Here is a 17,921-nt window from a genome sequence, read left to right as displayed (position 1 = left end):
GATGTAGGGGGACACTCGACTTACTGTGAGGACCTGAGCCCCATTTGGAGGTGACTGTCTAATACCATGTCCCCCTGGAAGGCCTAGGGCAAATAGATGCATTCTGAATCTCTTCTCCCTCAATCCCTAGTCAAGGGAGAGGGACTGCATGTCTGGAGAGTGCGGGTGCAGGGTTTGAAACTAGGAAGGTGCAGTGGACATAATCACTAAAGAAACCATTCAGGGGGCATGCCACATTGGATGACAGGATCAAACTGAAGGACCAAAAAAAAAAAAAAAAAAAAATAGGGACAAGGATGCAGAAATCAAGTAGTGATTTGCTATGTAACTGAGCAATTTAATGCCAGAGTTAGGGAGCTGCTGGCCAGAATCATTTTGTCTTCAAGGCTTTGCGGAGCTCATCCTCTTTATCCTGTTGTTTAAAATGAGCATTATCCCAAACATATGCAATGCAATCAGTTTGGTCACACTTACAAGAACACGCTTTAATAAGGCAATCAATCACACACTAACAAGCCAGCAATTGCCAGGGGCCGGTGTGCACTCGGGCTGCGGGGTGGCCAGCCTTGCCCAGCTGGACGAATCTGGGCTGGGCGCTGGACCACGCTCCCAGGCCCTGCCAGCCAGCCGGAATTGAAGAGCCCTGGGAAAGCGTGAGTCGGGAGTGAGGTGTCAGGTTTCACTGGGGGTTACCTCAGAATCTGTGCCCCAAAACAGGGTGAGAGAAGAGGAAGTGGGAGCCAGGACCTCATAGCTACATTGGCCACTAATAGCTGTGTAGACCTGGAGCTTCTATTTTCCCACCTGCAAAATGGAACCGAGATGAAGCAAAGCCAAGTAGAGACTGAGAAAGTTGAAAAATGAAAACAGCATCATGGTAGGTCTTGGTCCAGCCTTCTGTTTTACAGATAAGGAGGTTGTGATTGTGAAGGGGCAGTACCTTCTTCAAGTCAACTCCCACTTCCTCCCTGCCACCACTCAAATGGAACGTGTCATGCCAGATGGGGTTGCCTGATGCAAGTGGGCTAAGAATGTTTGAGGGAGGAGGGGGAGTGAGAAGGTTTGCCTAGTGCCAAACCGCAAACCTTGGCAAAAGGGAAATTTCATTATGAAGTAATGAGTAATTCCTCCTGGCAAGATGTATTGTTATATCTTCCACTTCAATTTGGAGGAAGAGAGGCTCAATTACCCAGAAAATACAGTCAATTAAAGGCTGCTGATTGGACACGAAGCCGGATCATCGATCTTGTACTTTCCAATATCGCTGCAGACACCTCATTTTCCCTCCCTATTAACTGAAAATACGCCTGGCATTAAGGCAACCCGCAGCCCATTTACCTGTCGCAAGCAATCTCTGCCCAACGTGGAGCAACCACAAAATTTACCGGGATTTGGCACTCGGGAGCTTTTGGCTGCAGGGGAGGGGGTGCTGGAAACCTCAGGGCACAATTTGCTTGGGAGGGCACCAGCTACTGTGTGCAGGAGGATTTGCTGTGGAACCCAAGGAGGGAGGAGGGCATTTGAGGAGTCTCTATCTGCTGGCAGATACAGTGGCAGAGGACCCCTTGTGTCTGTGCAATCCAGAGCCTCCTGGACTCCCAGAAGGGTCCCATCTCTCCCCTGTTTGAGTGGAACTTCATACCCAGCCACATTTGGCTCTCCTGTGGGGCGTGCAGGTGGGGGCTGGAAGGTAGCTTCTGAGCACTGCCTTTCCTCTTGTCCTAATCCCTCAGAATCCCACCCTCAAGATGACTTCCAGTCTGAGGACAATTCAGACCAAGATGATCCCAACCAAGAAGCCTTCCTCCCTGCTGTCCTCCACCCTCAAGTGTGGACCCAGCTTGACCAGAAAACTCAGCTCTCTGCAGTAGTCAGGCTCCACTGCCACTGCCCCACTCACCTCCCTTTGGGCTGGGGTGGAGGCAGGTTGCTCAGAGACCACAACCTGGGTCCCCTTTCAGTCGCTCAAAGGACTGGAACAACTGGAGAAGAAACCACAGGGGTGGGCCCCTGGCAGCATTCAGCTGCCACTTTACCCAGGAAAGGCTCCCAACATACCCAAAATTAAGGAAACATGCACCCCAGGGCAGCTTGGAGCCTGCCTTCTCCACCCCCATGCAATGGCTGTTTGGAGCCTACCAATGACAGAGGCTTGGAAGACTCTGTGGGTCCATCTTTTGGTTCCTTTCCTACTCAAACCCATGGTGGCTGAACTAGCAATTTTAAAAGTCAATTAAGAGCTGCTTGCTGCCACAAAAACTAAAATGCTGAAGTGAGAATTATGTCCAGCTTTTATTGCAATATGGTTAACGAATCATAACAGCAAGTTCTTTGGGCTTCAAAGGAAAACCCCAAACCAAACCAAATTCATTCCCTACAGGAAGAACCACTCCCTCTCAGTCAGGGTGAAGCTTGCATTGGGTGTACACGTTCTCTTCTTCCTCAAAAACTGGCTGAAAGGATGAGTATGGGAGAGAGGATTTGGGAGTGGCTCTAAACAAACCCTGGTGGAGGGTACAGACAGGGTCCCCAGAATCGGCAGAAGGCTCCCACTGGTATCTGAAAGTCAAGCTCCAGTGGTAGCTTGGGAAGAAAATGAGAAAAAGTTGTAAAATGCCCAATGCAAAGGGTAGGGCCAGAAAGCTCCTGGTGAAGTGAAGGTGAACAAGCAAAGGATGAAAATTGCCTCTAATTTACCGCCAGATACTGAGAGAGGGAGGTGAAGTTCTCACTCCCTAAGCTCTTCCCTGGGCGCCTTGTTAACAGCTCCAGCTCTGGGCTCAGTGGCCAGCTCCGTGTTGATCATTATTACACATTCAACATTCACAAACCCTCCTCGCACACATCACTTGCTAATCAGGGTGTGTGCTGGGCCCAGGGAAAAAAAGGCTTGGGCTCATGGAAGCGGCAAAGGGCTCCTGGGGCATCTGCAGCCTCCCTGGCCAACAAAAAAGTGGGGGCAGGGAGAGATGGAGCTGCAAGTTGAGAGGTGTCACAAAGCTGGGAATGAGGAAGGAGATCTGGTGCTGGCAGACGCCAGATCCAGAAGATGCTGTGTAGTCGAGGCTCCAGGTTCCATGCCAAGGGGCCGGATTCTCCCCGGTAGTAAATAATCTCTCACTCTCTCCTCCAAATGACTGGTATGTTGCCATCCACCAGCCCCTTGTCATGCCTTGGAAAGGTTGGCAAAGATTAATCTCTACCTGCTCTGCATACACAGCATTTTGTTCAGACAGACAGCAATTTCCCTTTCCAGTGCTTGGGCCTTGGCTGGGGAGAGGGGGCCCGGTGAGAAGGGAGTGTGAGATGGAGGGTGATGGGCCGAGGGGCCGGATATTGATTGCTGTTGCTGCTAAGTTTTGTTTAGCTTTGGAGCTACAGCCTCGACCCTGGTAGGGGGCAGTGGGTCCGGAGGCCGCCCCGGAGGAAGGTCTCTCAACCTCTGCTTCCCTATCCCCACTCCTGCTCCCCAAACGCGCCAGCCACGGCCACTTCCTAGGCTTTCCAATTCTCGCGGCCGGATCCCGCTGGTCCTTTTCCGCCCTCTCCTTTCCCGCTTGGCGTCCTAGGGGCGAGGAGCGAGAGGCTGAGTCCCGGGGGTGGGGGGTGACCCCACGGGCGTCCTGGAGCCGGCAGCAGGCCGGCGGCCCCTTATCTAGTGAGGGGGACCTCCTCCCTCTGGTCCAGCGCGACGGAGGAGGCCTTGCTGAGTACCGAGGGCGCGAAGGTGAGGAAGGAGTCCGAGCGGGAGGTGGAGGCACAGGTGAAGTCCGAGGCAGCGGCAGCCCGGGGTGCCAGCCCGTTGGCCGGGCCGCTGTGACAGGCGAGGCAGGAGCAAGGGCCGCCGGCCGAGGCGCCCAGTCCGTGCGCGGGCCCGGGATAGAGCGGTGGGTGACGGAAGGCGCACAGCAGTTCGGGCCGCGGGTAGGGCTGCGATAGCACGCGGAACGTGTCAAGCGGGCGCAGCGGGCCGCTGAAGGGCGAGGCGGCGGCGGCGGAGGCAGCAGATGCGGCGCCCAGGCCCACAGGCGAGTAGTAGGGCAGGGGCAGGTGAGACGGGAAGGGGTAGGGCAGGCCGCCCGCGGCCGCCGCATGGCTCATCATGTAAGTGTAGAAGGCGGGGTCCGCCGGGTGCGGCCACGTCATGGCCAGGCGCTGCCGCTTGTCCTTCATGCGCCGGTTCTGGAACCATACCTGGGGAGAGGAGCGGAGCAGGTTCGGCAGGTGGACTCGGCCTGATAGTCAGAGGCCAGAAGTCTGGTCCCGCTCCGGGGACAGTGTTCACAGGGCAGGAGGAGTCAAAGCAGACACCAGCTGGGTAGAGACGGACCCCACCACCACCACCTGGAGCTGGAATCCCTCCAGAGAGGTTTGGGGAGTGACTCCAGCCCGCTCCCTCCTTCCCTCTGCCCAGGTGGCCAGGCCCCGGGGTGCCAGAGGCCGGTGTGTGTACGGGAGGAGCAGTGAGAGGACGTGGACTCAATTGGTCTGCGGCCGCAGACAGCGTGTCCCCAGAAACTACCTTGTCACCCGCACAGGCATTCTATCCCCTCCCCCCACTCCCACCCCCTGTCTATTTAACCAGGAAAGAGACAGAGTCAACCACACGGCAGCAATGCCTGCCTAGGAGCCGTCACGAGGGTCAATCTGCACGCGCTGGGCAGGGAGACCCCAGGCCCAGATTCCTGGCCTGCGGTTTAGGGAGTGGGCAGTTGGTATTTACTTTCCGCTAAGTAGGTGCACATGCGCCTCCCCAGCCTGGACCCCGCATACCTTGATGGTGGTTTCCGGCAGGTTTAGAGCGGCCGCCAGCTCGCATCTCCGCGGCCTGGATACGTAGTTCTCCCGGTAGAATTCCTTCTCCAGCCGCGCAATCTGCTCTCGGGTGAAGGCGGTGCGGTAACGACGCATCTGGTCACTGGCGCTGCACGCCAGGGTGCCTTGCGAGCCGCCCCCGCCACCGCCGCCGTTGCTCTTGGAGGTCTCGCTCCCTCCGTTCGGACTGCCGACCAGCGCCTCGGAGCCGGACCCTGCACAGCGAGTCCAAAGCACAGGCGTGTACAGACACAGACACACAAACACCATTGAAGTGTGGCTGTAGGCCTAAGGTGGGAGGCTGATTTGGGAAGGGACACCCTGTCAGCCACTCCAATAACTGTTTCTGCTAGGGTACTGCGGCCTCTGGGGAACCCAAGAAGGGAAGATAAGGGCCTGCCCTTGATTGGGTAGGTAGACGTCTTTGGGGAGGCCTTCCCTTCCTCTAAGGCATTCTGGATACAGGGGTTCCCAGTCGCCCTTTCCACCTGCCCTGGGGCATAGGTGAACTTTCTGCCTCCCGTTGGCAGGGGTGGGCAAGGGTGTGCACTTCTGACAGGCACATGAGTTGAGATGCACCTTTGTGCTAGAGCGTTGTAAACTCTGGGTCAAGTGCATTGTAGTATGCTGAGCAATCAGAGAGTTTCCTTGCTCTTATGTGTGCCAGGCTGCCAGAACAGGTGTGGGAATGTGTACTAGGTTCCATGTATTGCAGGGCTGGAGTGAGAAGGCATGTTGAGTACCTTATTTATTACCTTAGTATATGTGAGTGAAGTGCAGGTTGTTCTGAGGGCAGGTTGTGGGAAGGAGGCTGGGTGAAACTGGTGATAAGACAGTAAGGGGTAGGCGCTGGTATTCAACAAGGTGTTGGCTGCCAAGGCCAGGGGGTGGTCTTTCTTCCCTCCCAGGCTCTTTCCACCCACTCCTGCAGTTCTATGGAGGAGTGTCTGCTGGTGGGCTCCCCTCTCCGCCCCCACCCCCAGTTTTCCACCCCCTTCTGAGGAGGTGGATTGTTGGCACAGAGGGAAACTCCCTTCGGAGCTATCCACCCCCTTCCCATTAGCCTTTGGTGGGGAGGCGTTCTCCAGTTAAACCAGCCCCCGTTTGGGCCTACCTCTGAGAAGGGTGGGGCTCCAGCCCCCTGCAGCTCCTTTTCCTTTGGGTGGAGAAGTGGGACTAGGAAGGAAAGGGGAAGGGGGGAGGACCCGATCTCTGCCTTTTCAAATGCAACCGGAGACCAAAGGCAATTAGACCATTGGGACCATTTCCGACCTGGCGCCGCCAAGCCCGGGAAGTGACAAGGTAATTTGGACCTCTGACCAACGTGCAAACTGGTCGGAGGGCCGCAGCACCCGGGCTGCCCCAAGTGGGCCGCAATTTTACGGTCCTTTATGAACTCCTCGCTTCCGCGCCTCCATGCCTCTTACACCCCGCCAGCCACAAACTGCCCGGACCGGCGTTTGATCTTGCCCTCGCCTGGGGAAAGTGTCTTCCCCTAGCAGTTGAAGCATTCCCCGAGCAGTTGAAACACTGGGGGCTTGGGGTGAGCTTTGACTCCCCCAAGTCCAGGACTTGCATCCGCGCCCACTCCACCCCGCACTCAAGGCACTGCTGTCACCCTTAGTCCGCCAATGCCAGAACACAGTAGGAGACCCCCGCCAGAACGCAGATAGCAGGGAGAGTTGCTCAGGTGGGTCCCCCCAGCCATCCTGCCCTAGGGGAAGGGAGTGTCTTCCTCCTGGCCTGCGCCGAAGTGAAGGGTGGGCGCAATGGGAGGCCCGAGGAGCGGAGGGGCGCGGTGGCTACCTTTGCTGTGCTGGTACTCGGCGTTCCCGGTGGCGCAGTCCGGGGTGCAGCTCACCTCGATTTCTTCATAGAAATCCGACTCGGTGTCCGAGCTACTGGGTTGCCCCTGGCCGGAGAGACTGTCGACGGAGGGCACCGGGGGTCCCGGGCCAAGCATGGCGGCCCCGGCTACCCGGGGCTCGGCGCCCGGCCCCGCCGCGCTGCCTGCGAGTCCATCTACCGGCTCCTCCTCTGGGCCTCCCCCGCCGCGCTCCCGGGTGGCCGGAGGGACGGCCCGAGGGCTCAGGCAACCACGGGGCACCATCTTCTCGGGCGGCTCCGGCAGCGGGCTGCCCACGGCTTCGGACAAATTGGAGACCCTCTTGCCAACCAGAGTGCCAAGCTGACCCCCATCCAGAAACACAACCATGTCCTTTCGGCTCTCCATCCCGGGGCTCTCCGGTAGGGGAGGGGAAAGCCCCAAGTGAATTCCTAACCCCGGCTCCCTGGGTCTCCAGCGGCCGGACGGATCTTGGTTGCAAGAGGGAGAAAGAGAGGCCGGGTTACTGGGACCCCGCAGAGCGGCTGGAGCGAGGTCCGTACCGCGACCGCGGCGGTGGCGGTGGGGAGCTAGGGTCACCTTGTGATGCGAGCGCTCCTCTGTGCCGCACCGCCTCTGGGAGGAAGCCCCATTGCCCTCTTCTTTCTAAGCTGTCATCCTCCTGCTGCAATCGTCATTACAGTACCGCTGGTGACGCCACTCGGCGAGCGCAAGTGGATAAATAGAAACGTCTGCCACAGCGAAGATGAAAGGAGACCCGCAGCTAATGGCTCGGCAGTGATGCGCCAGGTGTGGGCCTCGCTCGAATGGGGAGGAGAGTGTGAAAACAGACAGAGAGACACACACACTGAGAGAGGGAGACACCCAGGCAGAGGAGATGCAAATGGAATTCCGCAGAAAGAAAAGAGAGCTTAACGCGAGCGGCGAGTTCCGCAGGGGCAGCGGGACTCGGTAATTAAATACGCTTTTGATTTTCTTCTTTTATTGTTGTTTTGATTTTTGTTTTCTTAACTTGGTGCCTTGATCTAACACCGATGAAAGAATCCATAACTGCATTTTAGAAGTGTGAAGCCCAGCTTACAAGCCTCAATTCTGTCGGCATTATTACAACTGTCTGCCCCTGGCAGCTAACCTCAAACTGGCTGAAAAGTCTTTTTACAAGCTACGGAAAAATGTATCCCCCCGCCCCAAGTTGACTGGAGAGCTTGAGGCTGGGCCATCTTTTCCTCTCTTCTCCTCCCTCTCCCTACCCACCTCTGTCCCCTTACTCCTGGGAGCCAAACTTCGCTATTTTTCTTCCCCAAGGGACAAGAAATAAATACCTTACTTTTTTTTTAAATTTAAAGACCCGCCTTGGCTGCTGTAAGAGTGTGTGCTGATTTCTTTTAAATACCTCCTTCCCATCTAGATGGCCTTAAGTTTTCCACAGCCTGGCTTCATCTTGAGACGGCTATTCCTAGAAGAAGTCGCTTTCTCGTTTGCCTGGGCCTCACCTGCACTCCAGGTATGTTCGGTGGGGAGAGGTTCTAAGAGTTGTCTTTTTTTTTTCCTAGCCCATATTTTAAGGTATTCGTTCAGAATCAACGAATTCTCCTGGAAAGAGGTTTTCCAAATGGAGAGGCCCCAGGAAATGCGGCCCCTGCTGTGGCAGTACTGGAGGCCCCTAGCTGGGAGAAGGCAGTAGCTTTCACCGCAGTATTTTGGGCAGGGGTTCAGCCTCCCGGAGCACAAAAAGGTTGGGGTTCATAGAAGTTTGACTCATAAAGTCCTCTCCCAAGTCCCTGCCCAGGGGCAGTGGTCCCTGTCTCCAAAAGTGGATGGCGTTTGAGGTAGAAGAGAGTGAAGTCGCTGAAAATGCCCTAAAACAGCAAGTAAGTAGGGGCTCTGAAGAAGGGCAGGAGGTGGGGGCAGGGGTTGTGGAACTTGATATTTGGGGGCGGCCATAGGCCTCTCTTGGCTCCTCTCCCAGGGAAGAAGCTTGAATAGAACTCCTACAAATTGACACTTTTTGAGCTCCAAGCAAGTATGCTGGGGCCAGGTGGGTGGGCTGAGTCTATCCCCACATTGCTGAGGGCAGGAGGTGGGCACCTTCTATGCTCAATCTCCCTTTCTCCACCTCCTCCCCAAGAGCTTCCAGCCCTAGGCAGCCAGCTGCAAAGGGCAGCCCAGCACCTCCCTTCTTTCCATGTCCCTAGCAAAGCCCCAGCTTTTACAGGTAAGTCCTCTTCCATGACCTTTTTGTCTGTTATCTCCTACTTTTCTCTCCTCCTGTTTCTCCTTCTGTATTCTTCTCCCTTTGCTTCTCTCCTCCATCTTCCTATCCATAGGGTTAAGGAAGGTAGAGGAAGTAAGGAGTCCAAAGAAAGACAGTTTTCTCTCCACTCTGGCTTTCCACTTCTCCTTCAGTCTAAGAAGATGCTCATTAATCTTGCCTGGGGACAGAGGCAGCGGGATCCAGAAGGTGGTATCCACATAGATATCTCCACTGTTTGGGACTCCTGAAGCCACTGTGTGCTGAGCACTGCTAGCTCCAAAATCCAGGGAAATGTTTTAGATGTGAGAGGAGCAATTAAGAGTGGGGGAGTCAAATCCTGGAACCTTTTGCTGCCTTGGAGAGCTGTCCAGGGATTCTATCACGCTCTGTCCTCCCTACCAGCAGCCACAGCCTGAGGGAGCACCTGGCTTGCTCTCTTTGCTGTCAATGGCAAGCCCCCTGGGCATCTGTCTTAGAGCTGCCAAGGTTGCCTACTCTCTATAGGGTCCTCCAGCACTGGGCCTTGGTGGTGGTGCCCACCCTCCTTTCCTCCTTGAGCACTTCGCTTTCTCACGGGTAGCCTGCTGCCCCCATCTCCTGGGGGCTGGGTCCTCAGAGGGACTCCTGGCTCCCCACTCCACCCCCAGCTCTGCATTCAATGAGAATCCTCTGTTTGATCCTCTTTTCCTCTGGGTGAGATGAAAGCCGAGTAGGAGAGATCAAGGAGCACTACTTAGTCTGGTTCCTGGGTCGGGCCCAACAGAGCAGGGCTTTTATATCCCGGGGAGAGGGCTGGATGGAGCTGAGGACAGGCTTTTCAGAGGGAGGTTGCCTCCCTTGGGCTCCAGATCTGAAGCTTCAGGGACACATCCCCTCAGCCCAAAGCCTTCCTCAGCCCTCTCTCGACTTCTGCCCCGCCCTTTCAAAGCTGACTGTTTCGCCAGTCTTAGGAGCCTAGGGAACCACCCCCACTCCCGCCCCTTTCCGCCGGCGTATTAGGGGGAAAACGTTTTAACCAAATGTCACTCCTTCCAAAAGCATCCTTTCATCAACGTCACATTAAGAGTGGTTGGGTTTTTAAAGGAAAGAAGACAAAAAAAGAGGACTGGATAAGAGCACTGTTTTGGTTTTTTGGGTGGTGAATGTGGGGGGAGTATTTAATAACGTCATTATCATTGTATCGTGAAGGTTATTCGCGGCACGGCTCGAGAAGGAAGGTAAATTCCGAGAGCAAGTGAAGCCTTGCACAACCCCATTAAGCCTGGGCAATCCCGTAACAGCGGAGAGGGGGTGATAGCAGCTGAGGTGGAGGCAGCTCCAGGCCCGGCGCCTTCTCATTTCCCGCGGCGGGGGACAACCATCCCCCACCTGCCACACGGCAGGCCCCCAGTCCCTTCCCCGCCCGGGCGACGGGCTCCGATCCAGCCGGCTCCTCTCGGATTGAAATTCTCGGGACTTCAAAAGCTCCCAGCTTGGCTTCCGCCGGGGCTGGGCTGGCCTGGCCTGGGCCGGGGTGGGGGTGGGGATGGGGGTGGGTGGGAACCCCGGGGAGGCGACGGAGATAAGGTGCGCGGGTCGTTTTAAATGGAATCGGAAGCCGGGTCTAGGCCCCCAGACGCGCTGGTCAGCTGGAACAGCTTTGCTCCTCAAGAAAACCGGGCTCAGGAAAGAGGCGCCTGTGGGGCCTGCCTCCGCAGTCTGCCCGCCTGGCTCGGGGGAGACGGCCCATGGCCCCAGTCGCCCTCCCCAGCCTGCAGCGGGCCTTTCAACAGCCACAGGGCCCGGAGAAGGGAGAGAGGGAGGAGTCCTGCGCCCGGGGCCAGGAGCTGGCTTGTCGGCTCAGGTGTCGGTGAAAACGCGATCAGGAAAAAAAATGTTTTCGCTTCTCTTTGGTTAAAAAGTAAGAACAAAGGGAGCTTCCTTCTAAACAATAAGCGTGGTCTGGCTGTCTTGAATATTAGACGTGGGCCCTCTGTCATCTTCCAGCCAGTGGTGGGGGCGCCAGCCGTCGAAGTTCTCGGACTGCTGGGTCCTCGCGGTGGGGACAGCTGGAGGTGGGTAATTCTGGGACCCAGTTCCCCCTTCTGCCGTGACAGCTGCTGATGTCCCTCTGGGAACCTGGTGCCCCTGGTGGGTGCACCCCTGGGGAATAAGGTCGAGTGGATCTCACACTTGCAGGCGATCAGCGTTGACCACTCCCCTCACCTCCTTGCACTGCAGTGGAATCTCCTGAGAAAGTCGGTGGTAGCTGTGCAACTGTGGCAGACACCATGGAACAGTTTCTCCTTCAGACAGGGGGAACCTGCGGCTTCTGGAACTCTGATTTCAAAGAGTACCCCCTCCTCCACCTTCCTAGAACTGAGGGCCAGGTGCCTGGGAGAGGAAGCTAGATGCCTCTCAGGTCCTGGGAGGCAGCTGGCCCTGCTGCACCCCTGCCCGTACACCTGTCTGCCTGGGCTCCTTGAGGCCAGCGTGGTAGCTTCCTGGCCCTGTGCTAAGGATGTCTGGTCCACATCCCCATGCCCACCACTGGCCCATCCTGGGGTTGGAGGACCCAGGGTGAGACTGGCAGCTGAGGACCTCCCCAAGCTCAAGGCTTGCCCCCACCTCAGCCACTGACTGGAAGGGCCCAATGCAGTTTGTTTGTGTCCAAGAGCAATTCTGCAACACCCAAGCACCCAAAGGCTCAGACATCTCCCTCCCCAACCCTAGCAGAGATGCTATGGATTCTTCTTCATCATTATTGTCCTGAAGTTCACTTTTATTACAAAGAACATTGACACCCATTTCTCATTTAATCTAACAATCTCATTTAATTTAACAGTTCTTTAAAAGACCTCTTGTAGAATGACCAGTGGTCTTGACTCAGATGGCCAGGTCATGGCTGAGTGTCAAACCAGACTGAGTCTTCCTTCCAAGGCCATGTCCCTTCCTGGCCTTCAGGTATGCCTCAACCCCCAGCAATGCTTTAACTCTCCATAAGGCAACCTTCCACAAAGCCTCAGCCTTTGCTGGGGTTTAGGCAGGTCTATGGGCCTCTCAGAGAGTGTCCTGCCTGCCCTTAGAAGCACCTGCATGGCTGGAAGGTTCAGGGCCCACAGAGCTGGACGGACTAGTCCTCACCCGGCCACCCCCATCCCTCACCCACACCACACACATGCTTTTCCAGGAGGGCAAACAGAAATCCCTTTAGAAGTCTAGAGTTCCCGCGTAAGAGCAGTCAGGCTGGGCTCGTTGGCTCACACCTGTAATCCCAGCACTTTGGGAAGCCAAGGCGGGTGGATCACGAGGTCAGGAGATCGAGACCATCCTGGCGAACACTGTGAAACCCCGTCTCTACTAAAAATACAAAAAAAATAGCCAGGCATGGTGGTGGGCACCTGTAGTCCCACCACTCCCAAGGCTGAGGCAGGAGAATGGCTTGAGCCCAGGGGGCGGAGCTTGCAGTGAGCGGAGATCATGCCACTTCACTCACTCCAGCCTGGGCAACAGAGCGAGACTCTATCTCAAAAAAAAAAAAAAAAAAAAAAAGAGAGCAGTCGCAGACCTAAGCGTTTCACATGTATTAACTCTCCAGCCTCACAACAGGCTCTGAGGAAGACAGCATGAATCATCCCTATTTTGTAGCTGAGAAACCCGAAGCACAGACAGAAAGCTGATGTGTAAATGAGCATCAGGATTCAACCCCTCCCTCCAGCTCAAAGGCCACTCTCACAATTTGAGCATTAGGAAGGTGCTAAGCATTGCCTTCTGAGACTTCCCTTCCAAAAATTCAACTTGTGATTTTTATGGCCAAAGCCTCTTCTCCTCTACCTCATTTCTAGATTAACTCACAGAGGGGGTTGGGAGAGCCACCCTTAGGAATGTAGGGTAGGAGAACTGCTCTGGTCAAGCATGTGGGAAGGGTCTCAGGGCCTGAGGCCAGAATGTCAGAAATATCACTGCAGCTGCTGATACTGGAGACCCTAAGAGACAAAGCCCAGTCCCTCGCTGACCATTGCAATCCATTGAGACCCTGAGAACCTTTCTGTAAAGGAGCGGGACTCACCAAGGTCACCCAGACAGTTTTAACCTCTTAGGAATTAAGGCCCCTTCACATAGCCATCAGCCTTCTTCCCAGGAAAATGCAGAGGCAGAGAAGTTGGCCTTCAGTTCCCAGATCCCCCACCCCCTACCCCCTTGGAGCCACCATACTCCAGGAGCTTTACCAGGGTATTTTCCCTTACATGGCTGTTACCTCCTTCAAACTGACCTCCAGGATTGATTGGTCCAAGGGGCAAAACCCAAGAGTCTGGCCAGGCCTGCCCACACCTGCAACCTGGCTGGGGACATCCTCTATGTTCTGCATGTATCTCCATCCAAACCTCTAGGCTCTGGACCTGCATCAGAGAGAGAATGACCCCGCTGGGGTTTCTTCTGTAAAAGACTTGGACACTTCCTTTGTGATAAAGGGAACCCAGAGTCCAGGGAACTGTCCTGTTATTATCACCATATTACACTATTGCTTCCTTTCCATTATTGAGAAGAGATTGGAGTGGGTTAGGGGAGGATATGTTTTCAGGATCTTTTGTTTGTTTTTAATAGATTTTGTACAGATACAAATCCTTTCCAAGCACTGGACTATCCAAGGTCCAGACAAACCTGACCACCTTGCTCCCCCTACTCCCGGTCCCCTGCCATGAGGCACCATCTCCACCCTCTTCCACCCGTGCACTGTAAGAGGGAACCTGCCCACTGTTGCGCCTGTCAGGGCCACCCAACCAGAGGAATGCAGGACCCCAAATCTGGGTGGAGGCATCATTTCAGGCCCTCGAGTTGTAGAGGGCAACTCAACCGTCCCAAAATGCTTTCTCCCGGGTGCAGGTCTCTCTCTGTCTCTGTGTGCTCTCTGACCCTCTGTCTCAGTTCCCAAGCTGAGGAGGCCAAAGCCCCTTCCCCTCTCCCTGGCCTGGAAGACTCGTGGCGCTTAATAAGGAGCAGAGGAGTCGGTTTACCAGATGTGGGATGGGAGAACTGCCCCGACACCCTCTTCCCCCATCCCAGGCAAGGAAGTCCAACTGGTTGGGCGGGCTTAGCCTCTCCCTCCGGTGAAATGGAAAACTCTCTCTATGCGGAGTTCTGGGGACTGACTTGCCTAGAGACCCCTCCTGGCCCAGACTAGTCCTCCTACTGAGCTTCGGAGCGCCCGACGAGGTACAGTCCCTCCCGTCGTGCAGCGGGAAAACGGACTCTCCGAGAGGTTGAGGAATTTGCTCAGAGTCACACAGCGGGGAAGAGGCCGAGCGGGGATTTTAGCGCCAAGTTGTCCAGACTCCAGGGGCCAGATTCTCCTTTGACGTTGACCCCGTGCCCCAGGACCGAGGACTGCTTTCCCTAACACCCAGACAACTGCGATGCCTTGGGTATGATTGAAAGACCCAGACAGGGGCTCCGCTTCCCAGGTGGGTTGGGCGGATGCGGCCGCCGTCCCCGCGGGCGGTGAGCGATGCGCGGGAGCCAGGTGAGGCTGGTATCCCAGGAGCGGAGCACGAGGGCCGGGTGGCTCACCCGGAGGGGCCGCAGGGCGCCACGGCGTGGAGGGACTGCGCGCTCCCAGCCCAGAAGCCTGGCAGTGAGTCTGTGTGGGTGAGTTTCAGAGGGTGGGGGACCGGCTATCAGGGGCGTGTTGCAGCGGGAGGAGGGTAGGAGGGATGCCAGCCCAGAAGCCAGGGAGCCGCTGGCTCGGGACTGAAGCACGCGCCACAGGCTGGGCTCTGGCCGGGAGTGTCAGTCTCTCCCCTTGCCCCAGGTGCTGCCTGGAGCCCCTGAGCGTCCCTTTCCATCCTGGGAGCTGGTCGGCCTCCCTGTCCTTTCTCCGTGGCCCCTTTCTGCGCCCTCCGCCCCTCTCCGCCTCGGTGACAAAGCGCAGCTCCCGAACTGCTGTCTTGGTGCGCCCCCCACTGCCGATCGCCAGAGGCGGAAGTCGCGGCGCGTCCCAGCATCCTCGCTGGCTCGTATCCCGCGGCTCTACCGGGAGCAGCGGCCCCAATCTCCCAACCCCAGAGGGCAGCCGATCTTGACTGGGTAGGGAGTTCCACCCGGCCCTATGCGTCCGCTCTCTGAGCTGGACCCTAAGCGGGATGGGTGGTGGGGTCACAGCCCCTTAGCCACGGCTTCTCTAGACAGTTATTAACCACGGGTGGGGGGGGGGAAGGTAACAAGCGGTTCTCCTGTGAGCTCCTTCCTCCGACCCCCACCCCACCTGGCCCTATCCTTTGAGAGGAAACGCTGAACACCTTCTCCCAAACTCCCCTCCTACACATCAGCCAAGGTCTGGATAACGAGGGTCTCATGGGTGAGAGTGCCTGGTCAGCCTATATGTTCAATCATACCACCAATATACTAGTCGGCCCCATTTGTTGTGGCTCAGCAAGTCCAGGCTGTGGGGAGCCCCTGGACACTCCTATCTCTGTAGCTCCTGGGACTCTTTCTTGGGCCTGACTTATGTCTGAGGACCATTTCTATAATAAGACAGCCTTACAGCAACTCTTCTCAGATTCCCCATGACAGTGATCCTTGTGTGGTCCCCACGTCACCTGGGAACTAACTAGAAATGAAATTCCTGAGGCCCCTCTCTGGACCTATTGAATCAGAAATTCTGGGGGTGGGCCCAGCAATGTTTTAACAAGCCCTTCAAGTGATTCTAATGCACACTCAAGTTTAAGAACTGCAGCCCTATGAATTCCATTATCCGACTTGGTAAGTTTCTATGATTCTCCATTCTGCCTGGAATGGCTTTATTTTTATTTTTTTATTTTATTTGTTTGAGATGGGGGTCTCACTGTGTTGCCCAGGCTGATCTCAAACTCCTGGGCTCAAGTATTCCTGTCACCTTGGCCTCCCAAGTGCTGTGATTACAGGCATGAGCCACCGCAGCCAGCCTGGAATGGCTTTTTGAAAGTGTATCTTTAAAAAATAATAATAACAATAAAATAAAAATAAAAATAAAAAGATAATAATCCCTAGTACAGATTTCTGCATCTGTTACCCCCTGCTCCTTCCACCTTATCACCTCCATGTATCTCTTTGTGCACTAACTTATTACCTAATGATGCCATTATCTAACTTAGCTTCTAACTCATCCTGTCATTCATCCACTGCCTAAGGATATGGAAATCCTCACGCTGTGACAGCAGGTTAGAAACTGCTCTGGAACTGCAGGAGCTGGAGGAAGGTGGAAAACTTGTCCTACCTAGAGATTTCTTTCACAAAAGGGGAACAGAGGCCTTGAAATGTGATTGGCTTGCTGGTTCTAAAATGGAGAAGGCCAGGTGTGGTGGCTCACGCCTATAATCCCAGCACTTTGGGAGGCCAAGGTGGGCAGATCACCTGAGCTCAGGAGTTCAAGACCAGCCTGGCCAACGTGGTGAAACCCTGTCTCTACTAAAAACACAAAAATTAGGCGGGCATGGTAGTGGGCGCCTGTAATCAGCAGGCTGAGGCAGGGAGAATTGCTTCAATCCAGGAGGCGGAGGTTGCAGTAGTGAGCCGAAATCATTCCAGCCTGGGTGACAGAGCTAGAGTCTGTCTCAAAAAGAAAGCAAATGATTTTAGTAGGAGCCAAAAAAGCCTCAGTCATGTAGCTGTAGATGTAGATGCTTTTTCTTTCAGCCATATTTTTCTAGTATCAGGCTTACTCTGGGATGCTATTTGATAAATTAAACTTACAGCAAATGTTGTAAATTAGGCAGTATGGGGCCAAGGTGCCACCAAGAATACCTGAGAGTGATACCCTATATCCAAGAATAAAGATACCTACAACTATCTTCTGTGTACTGGATAGTACATAAGTATTATGGCACTTAATTCTTACAACTCCAGAAGGTAAGGGACTACATAATTATCATCCCCATTCTATGGATGGAGAAACTAAGTGAAAGAAGGGTTAAATGCTTGCTCAGGATCACATAGCCTATTAGAGGCAGAGATGAAATTTGAATTCTAGCAGTGTGATGCCAGGAGCCAGGCTCCTACTCTTTAGGCTCAATCCCTGCATGTGACTACCGTGTGATCCCAAAAGATAGATTTCATTTCCAAAGGTGACCAAACTAGTTGAAGCCCTGGAAGAACACTGGAACTTCTTCTCAGATAACTACTATCAGTATTAATAATAATTAAGTTAGATGGTCTCTTCTTTTCCAAGTAACATTTTCACACCCACTGACCCATTTAATGCAATAGTCTTATCAAATGGAAAGAGCAGCTATTATTATAATCCCCACTTTACAGACGAGGAAGCTGAGACCAAGAGAAATTAGAGCCTCCCCCATGATCACTCAGCTAATAGATGGCAAATCAGGGAACCCTGTTACTCCTTTCGACTTCCTTGTCTCTGTTTCTTATTTTTCTTTCATTTCCATGTCAGACACATATTCACAGATCATCATATTAATCCATCTATTACTTTAGGCTGCTCAGGCGGACTTGTGTCCAGCAGTTTTTTTGTTTGTTTGTTTGTTTTGCTTTGTTTTGTTTGAGGCGGAGTCTCGCTTTGTCGCCAGGCTGGAGTGCAATGGCATCATCTTGGCTCACTGCAACTGCCACCTCCCAGCTTCAAGCAATTCTCCTGCCTCAGCCTCCCAAGTAGCTGGGACTACAGGCATGTACCACCACACCGGGCTAATTTTTGTGTTTTTCTTTTCTTTTCTTTTTTTTTTTTTTTTCTTTTTTGAGACAGAGTTTTGCTCTTGTCGCCCAGGCTGGAGTGTAATGGCACGATCTCAGCTCATCACAACCTCTGCCTCCTGGGTTCAAGAGATTCTCCTGCCTTGGCCTCCCAAGTAGCTGGAATTACAGGCATACACTACCACACCCCGCTAATTTTTTTGTATTTTTTTTTAGTAGAGTAGTGGTTTCTCCATGTTGGTCAGGCTGGTCTTGAACCCTTGACCTCAGGTGATCCACCTGCCTCGGCCTCCCAAAGTGCTGGGATTACAAGTGTGAGCCACCACACCTGGCCTATTAATT

At 54.5% G+C, this 17,921-nt stretch overlaps 1 protein-coding gene across 3 annotated transcripts; it reads right to left on the bottom strand.

The window, feature by feature from the left end:
- Positions 1-2,273: 2,273 nt before the first annotated feature.
- Positions 2,274-10,189, bottom strand: EVX1 (even-skipped homeobox 1). Of its 3 annotated transcripts, XM_017956329.3 has the most exons (4): positions 6,677-10,189; positions 5,571-5,626; positions 4,774-5,030; positions 2,274-4,194 (listed from the first exon to the last, which is right to left on the bottom strand). In XM_017956329.3, the coding sequence occupies exons 3-4, from the start codon at positions 4,909-4,911 to the stop codon at positions 3,652-3,654; spliced, it is 681 nt and encodes a 226-aa protein (XP_017811818.1). In that variant the 5' UTR covers positions 4,912-5,030; positions 5,571-5,626; positions 6,677-10,189; the 3' UTR covers positions 2,274-3,651. The 3 variants fall into 3 exon arrangements, with proteins under 3 accessions (XP_017811818.1, XP_003896215.1, XP_017811819.1); XM_003896166.5 differs by lacking the exon at positions 5,571-5,626 and having other exon boundaries at positions 6,622-10,189; XM_017956330.3 differs by lacking the exon at positions 5,571-5,626.
- Between the last annotated feature and the right edge of the window lie 7,732 nt (positions 10,190-17,921).

Source organism: Papio anubis, chromosome 4 (assembly GCF_008728515.1).
Source record: "Papio anubis isolate 15944 chromosome 4, Panubis1.0, whole genome shotgun sequence".
Lineage (NCBI taxonomy): Eukaryota > Metazoa > Chordata > Mammalia > Primates > Cercopithecidae > Papio > Papio anubis.
Note: the sequence above shows the minus strand (reverse complement) of the source record. Positions and strands in the feature narration are given on the sequence as shown.

Excerpts from the sequence above, each read along its gene's own strand:
- EVX1 (XM_003896166.5), bottom strand. The coding sequence starts at position 7,048 with ATGGAGAGCCGAAAGGACATGGTTGTGTTTCTGGATGGGGGTCAGCTT. Across the intron at positions 5,031-6,621 it reads CGAGTACCAGCACAGCAAAG|GGTCCGGCTCCGAGGCGCTG; the intron begins GTAGCCACCGCG and ends CTCGCTGTGCAG. Across the intron at positions 4,195-4,773 it reads TGCCGGAAACCACCATCAAG|GTATGGTTCCAGAACCGGCG; the intron begins GTATGCGGGGTC and ends TCCTCTCCCCAG.